General features: G+C 38.8%; 1 protein-coding gene across 1 annotated transcript in view; it reads right to left on the minus strand.

The window, feature by feature from the left end:
• ANO2 (anoctamin 2) overlaps positions 1-14818 on the minus strand; it is a 188200-nt gene that overhangs the window by 106373 nt on the left and 67009 nt on the right. The window contains exons 11-12 of the mRNA XM_074160491.1: positions 6699-6833; positions 3928-4088 (exon numbers count right to left, since the gene is read on the minus strand). Coding sequence (XP_074016592.1) covers positions 3928-4088; positions 6699-6833 — 296 coding nt within the window. The remainder of the gene's footprint in view (positions 1-3927; positions 4089-6698; positions 6834-14818) is intronic.

The raw sequence follows: 14818 nt of genomic DNA on the forward strand, positions 1-14818 counted from the left end.
TAATTTACAATAAGTCATTCTATAATTCATGAGTACAAAGCATATAATGAAACAAAACCCAGGTCTAAATATTAATCTGTAACACTCTAACTGGCCAAACAGATTTTGCTGTTTCAGTGTTTCTGATCAGTCAGAAACATGTGAAAAAGGTGGGTGTAGCCTGCTACTGAAATACATCATTGATATCTATATGTAAACTAAACCCCTCAGTAATATGTAGTAATCATGTTCCTTTGAAATATATTATAGTGGTACAGTTGAATGCTTTTGCCCTGCATAGACATGGTGATTTTATTCTAAAGGACTGGCCAGTAGTTCAGTCTCCTGCTTTTCCTTTTTCATTAACATGAAGGACCAGATGTTGTACTGTTGTGTCATATTTACAGTCTCCTGTCCTTCCTCTCATAATTGCTCTTCCCTCTAGATATCCCCTTGCCTAGCTGCTTGATCTATGGACTTACAGATTTATTAGAAATAGCACTTCGTACGCATGACCTGTGGACACCTATTTTCAGATGGCTGTATTAATATACCTACGTGGTATAACTACGTAGTGCCAACCATGGGCACTGTTTTCCATTTTCTTATGCTTCACTTCACCTTTTCAGTTGGTGAAAAGGGCATTGCAGAAACATTGTTAGATCATATCAGTATTTACATCACTTTGGACATCTTGTAGATAGCTCCACAAGACGCACAACAGTGGAGAATTAGATCCAGCTGTCTTTGACTGCATCTACACTTGATGTGAGGTGTAAGATAACACTGGGAAAATTCAGACTACTGTTAAAACAACCTGACTCCAACAAGACAGAATCTATTCCAAGTTAGCTGCAAATATTTTCTGCACAGGTATCCTCCCATAATGTAAGAAAAAAAAAACCCATTTAAACACAGGACTGGCAATACATTGAAAGTAAATGCAGACATTAAGCAATTAAGTTGCTATCTCTGCTCCTTCCTTACAGAGGAGAAGATTTATAAGAGCTATATTTAGCATGGTTTGAAAACTCTACAGTTTTTAGATATCCTAAATACAAAAACCATTTGGTTATTTTATAGGGTGCTATTACTCATTCTGTTTTCCTGTTTTTCAAAAGTCGGTTCCACATTTAGCTCTGTGAGAACTTATTTGTCAAGATGAAGTAGCTGGTCTGAAATCAGCAAGTTTGCACTGACTTACACTAGCAGAAAAACAGTCCCATTATATTCAACTGTCCTTCTAATAAACACATCTGACAGCTGAAATTCAGCGTCCCAGAACAGCAGTGACATTAAGCACAATTAGCCAGGCATTGCTCTGTATTTTGTGAATATGGTCATTTACAAACTGTGTTGCTGGAATCACAAAGATACTTTATGAGGCATCAAGATCAGCTAGTAAAAGCATCATTCCTTTCAAGATACTAACCATTGTAAGTCATCTGCCTTTTACAGAGTGGGAGAAGGCAAGCAGGATGAAAAATTTCTTGTCCTCAACACCATCATGAAATGAAGCCAACTCAAATTGCCACACTTTGCTCTTTTTAAGTACACAATTTTAAGTCATAAGACATGCCAGTTTCCACATCACTATACTATAACCTACGAAAAAGCATTCAGGCAACATTTACTTAAGACACTGTGAGGCAAGCTGATTAGGTTTGTGAATCAGATCTGTCATTCAGCAGAATGAGCTCTAGATGCAATCTCCTAGTAGTAAGGCAGAAAATTTGGTGTAATCTAATACTTAATAGGCAAGCTGGGCAGAGTTAGTGAAGGATACTTTATTTCATTTTGCTTTTCCTTTTATATGACGGCTGTATTTTCTTGCACTGACAAGCTGAGTTATCATGGTCCCCAGAACAGACTTTTCCAATCTGTGGGAAACATATTTTGGAGGGGGGATACGGCTCAGAAGGAATTTTGTTACTCTTACATGCCTTTTTTTAAAAGCAATGCATATGGAACTTTTTGTTCATTTCTGTTACTTTACAGATTCTACTAATTTATCTTAGTGTAAGGATATATCAACATTTTGCTTTGCACATTTCATTGCTGATACTATAATACAATTGTTTTGGATGAGGCTGCGTGGAAATGATCATTTGCTTGGATGCAAGTTTACAGTACAGATTCTCTGTCAGGAAAATACTGTTTACCTATGAAAGAGTCCATGAATTGTCATTCATACACATGCTGTCCAAACAGCCACACTGAAACTTGGACAAAGCAATGTATGGCATGTTTCACGGCAGCAGGTAAACTGTGACACTTTATCTGACAGACTATGCTGCAATTGGCAGCAATCTGTAGTAGGAAAATAAGTCATTGTGAGAGTCTATAAATTCATCATCTTTTGCCATTTCTATCAGTCATAGGGCTTACATATTCTCTAACTTCTGCTGACGGGTTTCCAGGAACTGCTAAACAAAAACTTAGTACTTCCATGATCTGTTCTGTCTGCAAGTTCCTTAAAAACCCTATGTTATCCATACCCAACACCAAGCTACCAATCAGTTATTTCTAAAACAAGCTGTAAAATTTTAATAGGGTTGCAAAGTATAACACACTGATTTCCAAGGGATGGCTATAATACTATAATATATGTGCTTAGTTTCATAATAAGAATGAAAATTTCATTTTGTGAACAATGAATAGGGATATAAAAAAACATTTTACAGTAGCAATAACACCTTTAACTGTCACAGTAAAAAAGATCTAGAGTGAATGAAGGCATAACACCAGCAACAGTACATGCAAGCACGGTACACACACTTTTCAGGACAGAGGTGAGACCAGAAACAATAAGAATAATACTACCACGCATTCATTAGTGTTTATGAAGTGTTTTGATATTCTCAGTGAGACAGGGTATATTTGCCATTAACGAAAACCAAGCTTGTTTAAACAGAATACTTTAGAACACACTATAATTAAAACAGTAATAGCCCCATTGTTCTTGGAATCCCATAAAGTTTTGATAAAATTATGTGACTAAGTTGTCCCACATGGAACTGCACTCTGTGCTTAAATTAAATCCTTTCAGCTGCCTGCACCAAACCAATTCCCAAATACATTCTGGCCCCAAGTGCAGAAGGTGTTAAAGGGACTTCTCAGCACAGGAAGGACATGGACCTGTTGGAACGGGTCCAGTGGAGGGCCACGAAGATGATCAGAGGGCTGGAGCACCTCTCCTATGAAGACAGACTGAGAGAGCTGGGGTTGTTCAGCCTGGAGAAAGAAGGCTCCAGGGAAACCTCATAGCAGCTTTCCAGTACCTAAAGGGGGCCACCGGGAGTGGAGCATTAGGACAAGAGGTAACAGTTTTAAACTGGAAGAGGGGTGATTTCGATTAGGTATTAGAAAGAAATTCTTTACTGTGAGGGTGGTGAGGCACTGGAACAGGTTACCCAGGGAAGTTGTGGATGTCCCTTCCTTGGATTGTTCAAGACCAGGCTTTGAGCAACCTGTTCTAGTGGGAGGTGTCCCTGCCCATAGCAGGGGCATTGGAACTCAATGATCTTTAAGGTCCCTTCCAACCCAAACTATTATATGATTCTATGATTCTATGACTTGCCATGTTGATAGAAAATGAAGAGAAATTAAGAAAAACATGGCAAAGATTAAAGTGCTATTAAACAAGGCAGTAGAGGGAGAAAGGACGTTTTTCTCCCTGAAACTCCCCAACTGCTCTCCATTTATTCCAAAGCTTACTGTTGACAGCAGAAAGCCTTGTAATATCGCTTTCTCTAGTCTCAGCACAGGCAGCCCCTTACTGTCCCTCTGAGGCTTGCCAGCTTCATAAAGCCATAGGTATCATATTCAACCTAATAGCACTTTATTATATGTAAGGCTACTACATTCTACTACTGTGCATCGCAGCTTTCATTTCTGTCAGGAGTCCAAAGATCAAGCAACACTGTTAACATGCAAAGCAATACTCACCCCAGAGAGCCATAAAGATGGAGAAGAAGACTGTGGCAGGGTTGTCAAATAAGTGGCTAGCTCGAGCGGTAGCACAAGCAGAGCTGAGGTTCCAGTAATCACAGAACTTGTCACATAGGGGGCACATGGTGAAGGCATTGCGTTGGTCGCACATTTCTTTACTATGAATGACAAGTGCACATATTCTTAGAGATTATGACTGAGAAAAGGAGGATGTACAGTAGTGATATCAAGCACCACATCATAGCCATTACAAGTTATTTGCAGCATAGTGGCTTACACTTGCAGAGAACAGGAGCTGTGTGTTTCTTCAAGACATGTTTCCATGCGCTGGAACATTAAAATACTTATAGGCACCTTACCAACAGAAAAACCTTGCAACAGAGCAACCAATCTAATCAAGACACTGTATTAGTGAACCAGTGAAGACTGCATCACTGAAAACCGAGGTTAACCATACTAAAAGAAAGCTATTAAAACAAAGTAAATGTGGAATTTTCCACCTCTACACTCAGTTACATGATTTGATTCAGATCAGATTTAAATTAATGAAAAAAATTCTGATGTGGCTGTAAAAGAAATTCTGTGCCCTTGACAAAACACACATTTTTAACATGGTGGCACAAAAATCCATGTCAAATACCATGCTACTCTGTGTATCAGAACTGGCCATGTACGTACGCGTAACAGGCAAAACTAGCACCCAGGCTTGTTGGTTGGTCTGTGTCACAGACAGAATAAATCTGCAACACTATCTGCAAGATATGCTAGGTTTTGGTATAAACTGACATACATGTACTGAATTTAAAAGACTTCCACTAGCCAAGAGTCTCATTCTTAGCAAGGATGTTATATTTCACATTTACTTCCCAGTTCACCTCTACCCTGCATTTTATTTTGTGGGGTATTTATAAAAGCAATGGGTGTTTTCCCAGCATAAAACTTCAACACCAATTATGGTCTGTACCACCATCTGCCATTGGATTTTGGCTAAGTTCTTCAAGTGTGACCAGTTATTTTAGGCACCTATGCTGATATGTTTTAACGTGTGCACAGTGGTTTCAGGAAATCAGATACCTTCACATTTCAGGGTTCTCAAGTTTGCCTGCTGAATATGGATGTGGTATTCTTGATCTCCACAGCTCCTTGTTTTTCTAGTACAGAGTCCTAACCTAATTTTTCAAAAAGAAAAAAAAAAAAAATAGAAAAAAAGCCCTCTCCTCCTCCCAGCAGTAAATCATATAAAAACTAGAAAGTTTCCTCTTCTGCCTCATATATTCAGATGTTAAGTTGTATTTCATTTCCCTCAGTTTAAAGCATTTGTTCAGCTGTCCTCTGGAAAACATAAGAGACTTTCTTACAGATTTTAAAATCTTTACTTTGAAGTTGTTATATTAATTTTTAGTCTTATTTTCTATGTATTTAAGTCAGCGTCTAAAAATCTTTTAAAAATCATTAGCACTATCCGTTTAACAAGCCAAACCCTACTTGACACTGCTGAGAATACTTTCAGTTTTTTTCATAAGGTTTGTATGTGAAAGACATTCATACCTGCACAGTCTTACCCAAGTGAACTGAGTAGTGCAAAGCTCTAGCGTTCTTGCCAGGGTTGTGAGCTAAGAAAAGACTTGCAACATTTTTTCATTGATAGCTGGCATATTGTGATTATGATTGTTCCTATATTGACCATCACTAAATAGCATTTTTCTATGACTTCAAATGAAAAAAAAAAAAACAAACCACAAAACCTATTCAAACTGTAGTATCAATATTTTTAATATTATGTCATTTGAAAGGCATATAGCTGTTTCCAGCTATCATATCATTAAAGTAATGCTCTCTTCTATTTCAAAAGGCAGTAGAGGGTGCTGCAGATACATCTTAGCCATAAATCTCACTTAAGTTTAAATGTTAGCACAAGCTTTCCCACAGACAAGCACAGACCATCAAGATTCATCCTGATCAAGCTAAGAAAACAAACCCTGACTCAGATGTGTTGTTATTCATCATTTACCTATCAGTAATAATGTCCTACTGCAGTCATCCACTTTAAAAGTTGCCAATTCATTTGAGAGAATGCAGGAACTGCCACAACGAGTATGACCAGCAGTACTGGTAATCCAGTATTATCCACCAGAAGTCAGATACAGATAACACAGAGGAAATGTTTTTTGGTTTTTGTGGTTTTTTTTTTCATTGAGAAGCACATTAACATCACTGTGTCAATTTGACAGTTTTTCTTGAGCATAACACCGTCAGGACACACGGCACAAAACTCAACATTTTTTTTGGAACTATCAAGAGGGAGAATACTGTGGTTACTGACAACAGTAACTCTGCTAACTATTGTTCATTTTACTTGTGCAAATAGCCTATTTTACTAAGAGGAGCAAAGTAATCCAAGAGTACTGGACAGTGTATTTACATTAACTTCAGTTAGAGTTCTGCAAGACATCTTTCTGGTTAAACATGGAGATATATGCATCCACAAAGGGCAAATGAAGGTCATAAAAAAGACCTTACAATCATGCAGTAGACTCAATGACCATTTCTGTTTCAGGAACTGCAATACTGAACAACCAGATAAAACTGTGTCATTCCAATGTCTTATCTCCTCAATGCACGTATATTTGTAAGGCTCACGGAGTGGTTAATGATACATCACTGCTCTTCAGCTATGTTAAAAGCAATTATTCTCACAAAGGATTACAAAAAACAAGCACAGTTTTATAATTTTCAAGTAACAAATTATTGATCACAGAGAAGCTTACCTAGGAATGTCACTCTCAATGGTTATACATCCATAAAGAAATACAATAATCCCGACTACTGAAGATGGAATGAGGAATTCTGTATATAAACCCAGCCATGCAAAATAAAGTCCTATCTTTTCTCCAAAATACTTTCTGAAAAAGAAAAGAGGGGGAAAAAAGCATGTGTCACGGGTATAATTTTACAATGTGCTTTGCAGCTTCTTAGCAATCCCTGAAAATTAAAATACTAATTGTCAAAGACATGGAAGAAAATCCTGAGTATCTTGGAGTCAGATCCACTAATGAAGAAGGTGATTTGGGCAGATTAGGGTTCTCTGTTCTGAGAAGTTAAAGAAGTCCTGTATCATTATAATGCATACTGAAGATCTACTCCGGAAAGACTGCGGCCTTTGCATCTCTTAAATGAAGTCAGACAGATACCCCTCACTTCTGTCAAGAGTAGCAGAATTTCAATCAAATATTTAGCAGAAAACATTGGAAAGGATTTGGCTCTTCAAAACAGTATCTAGATAAGCTATCATTCTTTGTCTCTGTAGTTCTCCTGAATCCAGTTGGTAAAAGTCATGGAAATCATAACTACGGGATCACACTGAGAATATCCTCTGATATCTTAAAAGACTAGTAATTTTGGATTTCTGTTAAACCAGGAAGGTTTCCTTGTACACTCAGCACTGGATTTTCACAAAGAAAAAATATTTTTGACAAATTAACAGTCTCTGGACAGCTGGTTTGAGAAAACAGTTTCTGCTCTGAGGAACAGTTCATTGTAGGTCTTGATAAATATGTGCTAGTACTCAGCCCAACATCTTCATGAATCACACTGCAAGAAGTAAACTAAACATAGATGAAACTTACTGATCATCCCAAAGTACTGTTAGGAGTGATTACAAATACTGCAAACCACCACGAGCTTCACAAGAACTCATCATCGTTAAAATGAGACTAAATTTAGATAAAATGCAGCATGGTTAGAAACATTTCACAAGCCAGAGAATAATATGGAGGAATTCTGCACAGAAAGCAGCTATACAGAGAGCACTCGGGGCACGACATTGCATTTGAATCAGTGAGACATATATTCACGCTGTGGTGGTAGAAAGAACAAAAAGAATTCCAAGATAACATGTCTAACAAAAAGACAAGACCTGTTCCTCATAAATGCCATGTACAATTCCCCTTTGAGACTGATTCTGAACTCACTCACACTAGGAAAGTTTTACTCAAGCTTAGCACCCCAGATTTAAACTATTCCTAATGAAAATTGTTAAACGAGATTTTTGGAGGCCCAGTATTTCAGTTAACAGATATAATTCTATTCTGACATATTTTTATGACAAACCTCCATATCTGTGGAGTTGAGCTCAAGTCTTTTCAGTAGCCTAAGCAAAAATTGACTTTCCTACTCCAGAAACCAGGTCTCAGGGCCAGGTTGCTCCTGCCATGGGAGAGTCGGGGGCAGGAGTGCAACCAAGGCACAGAGCCATGGGGCAATAAGACAAACCTTCACAGTCAAGTTTCCAGCTCAGATGAAAGGAGTAAGGGTGGGGTTTTTTTATTTATTTACAGTGTTTTTGTTTTTTTTTTAATTGCTACAGTTCCTGCTGTTGTTCTCACACCATCACAGCTGCAACTAACTTCACATTCCTAGGCTCTCACATAGGAAAGGAAAGCAGGCAGTGCAGTCACGCCTATTTCAGTGTTGCTTTACACGAGTGTCTATATTCGATAATGCCTAACTAAGCTAATTTATCCTTTAGGAAGGTCACGTGCAATCATAAAAGGGAAAACAAGAACAAAAGCACTTTAAGGTGATACACAGACAACGTTATCTTCAGTATAAGGGGATGATATAACTTGGAGAACCAGCACAAAAGCAAGGGAAATTTCAGGATTCTTCTGGGAAAGGGGTACTGCCCTAACACCTGACATTTGCCAGGCTATCATAGGCAACAGACTGTGTGAAGTATCAAACAACACAAGTGGAATCATGACAGAGTGACTCAAATGGCAATAACTTAATTAGCTGTGTAATTCTCTTTCACTTCAGAAAGACAACTTCCACAAATCACGATGGGAATACTATTTGCACTAACCAACAATATATATATCTGCTTGGTAACTCTACATTCAAACCACAGCATACATTTAAAACATTTTGGGACAACATTTTATCACATTTGCAGAGAATATAAGGAAATACAATATAGAATAGTTTATAAAAAGATAAACTTAAATATTCACATTGTAAATATAATACGAATACTGTGGGACTACCCTGTAACCTGGCACATGCCAGGTAATTTTGGAAGTAATTTTTAGGAGGCAGTTTTTCTTTATTTTCACATTTATTGTTTTTTTGAATATTTTTTTTGAATATGAAGGGAGGAAGAAAATACTTGATTAAAATACAGAAATAATCAGATGGCCTATAGCTTTTCTTCAAGGCTCCCATGTGAGTGAACATACAGCAGCAATGGACTTGGAGGAGCACAGGACACAGGGAGACTCGATTTGCTCTCAGGTTTCCTCCTGATTGGGAAGTGACACATCTTGCATTTGACAGTAAGGCAAACTTCACTGAACATAATCTAACAACATGGAACAAGAAGAAGGACAGGGGGATTATTCTGATTATCTGTCGTCTCACTCCTTCCTTATTTGTAGAGTTGGGCAACATGCATAGCTAGTACAGTGCTTCAAAGAGTTCAAAGCAGGCATGAAAAATAATCCACAATCAGCTGTTCTAAACTGTCTATTGTTTTGACAAAAGGCCACAAATTAGCACAGACAATATTCAAATCCCAGAAGCATTAAAGACCAGCTGACCAGGGTCAATGAAGTTGAAGTTTATGTCTCATGAGGTTCCCTCTAGAATTTTTAAGCCTTCCAGTGATAAATGTGATCTGTGACCTATAAAGCAAAGGGTTGCTATTTGTATCCTTGCCAAGAGAAAGTGAGAAGAGCTCAAAAATGTCCTGGCAGTACGGAAAAAAGCAGTTGCCAAGAGGAAAACTGCACAATGTTCTGTGGCTTAACTGTTTTGAAAAAGAAAAATAATTAGGACTGCTGTGCCCAAGCTCAGTCTACCAGTGTGCCAGAAATTGAAATAATCTAAGGAGAAGCAATGACAGTGTTTAGAAGCATGATGACAAGTTTAAATCTGAGTTTATCAAGCTAGCAAAGCACAGGACGTGGACATGCTCCTTCCTTTTTTGACATGTCCAAAGACGTGTTCTCCCATTGCTCTGAATAGGAGCCAAGCCTCTGCAAACACCTGTCACCACCTGTGACAACATCTACTGCAGCCACAGCTGGATACAGCAATTTTTGGCTAGGACCTTAAGAATACCATGAGGTGGGTTTCTTTCTAGAACCCCTCTAAAAATCTCTTAAGAAAGGCACACTAGCATAGTTTTACAAAGTTTGAAAGCATTCCATCCCTACTCAAGTCAATAGTTTCATGCTTGCAAATTGCAATGCTATTTCACTTTGAAAGCAGGATGATAAATTTTCTCAAATGTGGACATACTAGCCCCTACATATTTTCACACTAAAAGGAAATAAATAAGAATGATTGTAGTGAATGAAGAGGAAAAAAATGTGTTCTCCAAGGGTAGAGTAAGAGGTACATCAAGAAAAGGAATTTTTACAAGGTTTTGTATATTTACACCAAGAACTTGGCATCTTCTCTAACTTACATTGGGATAAAACTAGTCTTACTTTATTATACTCAAGGAATTACTTATGATTTATGCTGGCATGGAAAAAGAGAGCTGAGAGGAGAGTTTTGTCCTACCTCAGTAGCTAACTCACATCCACTTCACATATATCCAGACAAAGCTAAGGACTAATCCTTTCCAAAGTATGCTTATGGATGGCCCGCTGCAGAGTGCCACAAAAAAAAAGCATGCCCTCTGAATTGCATGAGCTTTATTTCCACATTAGCTGAATTCTAATGTAAAGAAATGGCCCTTTATATACACAAATGCAGAAAGGACAGCAGTTCTCATCCAAAGCAAGGGGTAAATGGATTTGATAACAAATATGTCCTGCTCCTATCAGAAACAGCAGCCAAGCATTTTGTTCTGTGTTGTTAAAGTCTAAGGCGAAATTTTGCACCTTTTACTTTGGAAGACTCTTTGAATGCTGGGTAAACAGCCACCTACCAAGCACTAAGTTCTTCTCAGTAAGAATCATGTCTCTAAGGAAAGATTTGGCAAAATCATCCATAACTTCTTCAGGAGGTGTTTCAGTTCTCGTAACTTCCCAAAATTAAGTAAATGATCAGAAACAGCATTAAAAACCAACAACATCAAAACATCACCTGTAGAAAGTATATTCCCCCTCATGGCAGAGTTAGAATAAGAAGCACTGGGAAGGCCGCAGTGAAAATGTTTATTCAATTCCCTCCGCTTCACCAATATAACATTTGAACCAGACATCTGCAATGCACTTCTGTCTGTCTGGTTGCCAAACCAACATCAAAAAGAATAACTGATAATTAAACTCTATGCTTGCACATTGGTCACAGTGCTTCCATGCCAAGTCGTGCAATTTATAAATAGACTAAGATTTGGGAAAGGGGGGAGAAAGAGAAAAAGAAAAAAAACACTTAGTTTTTTACTCTGTGAAAACAAGTGTGGGATACCTGGAATGTGAATAAAGCATGTGGTGCATGACACACACTGGAAAGAACTCTGGAGTTGTTCAGGAACAAAGTTAAAAAAGCGAGGAAAAGACGCCACGGACACTGAGTCACCTAACTGGGAAATCTGTTCAAAAATCTCCAGTTTTTTCATTTCCATACACCATTCTAGGCCAGCTGTTATTTCACGTTCGCCACAATTCCCTATGGTGGAATCCACTACCCCTATGGTGATGGAATAGTTTCTGTGCAATAGTTTCTATGCAAAACTGAACTGATTTACAGCTATTTATTGCGTAGGCTTTCCCCTGTGCAAATGGTAAAACAAGAGACATGTACTACTTATACTTTCAAAATAAACCTATTCGCACATATTGTGGACAACGTTCTGGTATTTCTACAGTCAGGAGAAAGGACAAGCAGTCCTCTCAAAGTACAGTTTCATGTTAGAACATCTCTGCTACCAGAGCTAATTTTAAAACTTCTGAAGTACAGAGAAATCCTCAGTCACTATTACAGAATCGGGAACAGGACATAACATCTCTTTATACCCCACCATTTACTCCAGGTAGAGTTGCCCATGTCCAAACTTTTCTGGATTTGTCATTTTTTCTCTACTTGAAATTTTTCTCAGGGCAGGATTCAAACATTTATTACAACCATCTGGGACACCTGGGTGGAATTACCGCTCAGCAGCAGCACTGAGGCTGCTGTGCATCCAGAGATCCTAGAGATTTCTGCCATGTTTGTGCCTGACAGCACATACGCACATATTCTGTCCAGACAGTCCCAAGAAGAAACATATCAGTGCTAAATCCAGATATACAGAGAGTGCACCAAATGGAACAACATGGAAGCCAAGAAAGGCTCCTGGCAGAACACAACCCCCCTTGGAACAGCTTGCCAAGAGACCAAAAAACTTTTTTTACTAAAATTTTAAGAGGAGAAAAAAAACCCCACAACTACAGAATCTCAGCTAAATTACAAATCCTGAGGCAGGAGAGAAAAAGTCCATTAGAGGGGCCAACTGGAACTTGTTCTGCACGCAGAAAACAAAGAGCAAGAGTAGTAATGCAGTGTTTGTCCCATCACTTGTAAGAACTCATGCATAAGATGGCCTACCTTTAGCTTTCTTCAATTTATTCTTTAGCATACTTAATCAATCAAATCAAAATCATACTTAATCAATCAAAAAATGTCAAACCTGGCAAGTTAAAAAATCCATAGCAGGTAGGCTGGACACATGAGGCTGAGTCAATACCAATGTAAGCCAATAGAGGTTACCTATGAGGAAGGTTTCACTTTGTAAACACCTCAGCACACCAAGTGACACTTTACATAAGAAACAAATAATTCATTCAGTTATACATATAATATTTTTGCTCATAATAAACTCTATGAGCTCCTACAAATAAGCAGTAACCTATTTAATGAATCAGCCTTTCTTCTAGAATGGCAGGGATGCTACCTAGTCTTTTTCTTATTATTTTTTAACACCTATTATGACTTGCTTTTCTGGCATTAATTTATATGCAAATGAGATGTTTGTCCAAGCTTTTACCTTGAACAAATGTGAGGTCACAGATATTTTATCACTTTCCTAACCTTTATTTTTCACAAGATAATTTGCATGTTTTTCATCATCTAGTTTAACAGAGTTTGAAGCTCGAATACTGACTTCTTTTCATAAATAACTTTGATTTATAAAAACTAAAATTTCATGAAAGCTTTCTTGCTTTTCAAATTTATATAGCTAAGCCTTACTACAAGGTCTGAATTCATTTCATGTATTTGCTTTAATAAGTAGTTGTAAGTACTTGCACTGTAAGTATTACTACTGTCAGATAGACACCATCTAGTGGCTAATAAACAGACATAAAACTTCCAATAGAAGACCAGTATAACAAATCCTTTTTTAGTCACAGTATTACTGCACACCTTGAGATAGCAAGACTTGCCTCTTGGTATTTTGAGACAGTAAGAGAGTTACAAAACTTTCTTGTTTTACTAAAATTTAAACTGCTGGTCCTCAAGACTTCTGAGACTGTTACAAATGAAAAGACAAACAAAGCACATTGAAATGCATCCTGAAAGTTAAATGCATGCAAGAGTTTCTGGTTTATTATGTTCCAGACCTTCAGGAATCCCAGGTCCCAGAGATCAGGGGGGAAGGCTGGAGCAAGGAAGAGGCCTTGGTGGAAGAGGGTCAGGTCAGGGCCCTGATGATGAATACTTAAGCAAACTGGACATACGTAAGTCCATGGGCCCTGATGGGACAGACCCATGAGTGCTGAGGGAGCAGGCAAATGTCATTGCAAGGCCACCCCCAACAATGTTTGACAACTGATGGCAACTGGGAGAAGTGGTTGGACTCAATGATCTTAAAGGTCTTTTCCAGCCCTAAACAATTCTATGATTCTACGATAATTGCCCAAAGACTGGAGGAAAACAAATGTCACCCCCATCTTCAAGAAGGGCAGGAAGAAGGACCTAGGGAACTACAGGCCGCCTCACTTCAATCCCAGGGAAGGTGATGGAGCAGCTAATTCTGTAAACCATTTCCAGGCACATTAAAGATGAAAAAATGATCAGGAGTAGTCAGCACGGCTGCACCAAGAGGAAGTCATGCTTGATCAACTTCATAAACTTCTATGATGAAGTGATTAGCCTTGTAGATGCAGGGAGAGCAGTGAATATTGTCTATCTGGACTCAGTAAGGCCTTTGACACTGTCTCCTATTAGATCCTCATAGAGCAGCTGTTGATGTATGGGCTGGATGAGCAGACAGTGCGGTGCACTGAAAACTGGCTGAATGGCCGAGCTCAAAGGGTGGTGGTCAGTGGCACAAAGTCTAGTTGGAGGCCAGTGACTAGCAGTATACCCCAGGGGGTCAATACTGGGTTCAGTGCTGTTTAACATTTTCGTCAATGATCTGGATGATGCAGCAGAGTGTACCCTCAGCAAGTCTGCAGATGACACAAAACTGGAAGGAGTGGCTGTATGCCAAAGGGTCATGTTGCCATCCAGAGGGACCTTGACAGGCTGGAGAAATGAGCTGACAGACACATTGTGAAATTCAACAAGGAGAAGGTCAAAGTCCTTCATGTGGGGAAGAACAACCCCATGCATCAGTAGTTGCTGGGGGCCACCCACTTGGAAAGCAGCTTGCCAGAAAAGAACCTGGAGGTCCTGGTGTACACCAGGTTTAACATGAGCCAGCGATGTGCCCTTGCTGCAAAGAAGGTGATTGGTATCCTCAGCCATTTTAGACAAAGTATTGCCAACAGGTCAAGGGAGGTGATCCTTCCCCTTTATTCAGCACTGGGGAGGCCACACCTGCAGTTCTGGGCTCTTCAGTATGAGAGAGACATGGACATACTGGAGTCCAACAGAGGGCCACAAAGGTGGTTAAGGAGGAAAGGCTGAAAGAGCTGGGAATGTTTAGCCTAGAGAAGAGAAGGTTCCGGGGGAT

Source organism: Numenius arquata, chromosome 1 (genome assembly GCF_964106895.1).
Source record: "Numenius arquata chromosome 1, bNumArq3.hap1.1, whole genome shotgun sequence".
In the NCBI taxonomy this organism is placed as follows: Eukaryota; Metazoa; Chordata; class Aves; order Charadriiformes; family Scolopacidae; genus Numenius; species Numenius arquata.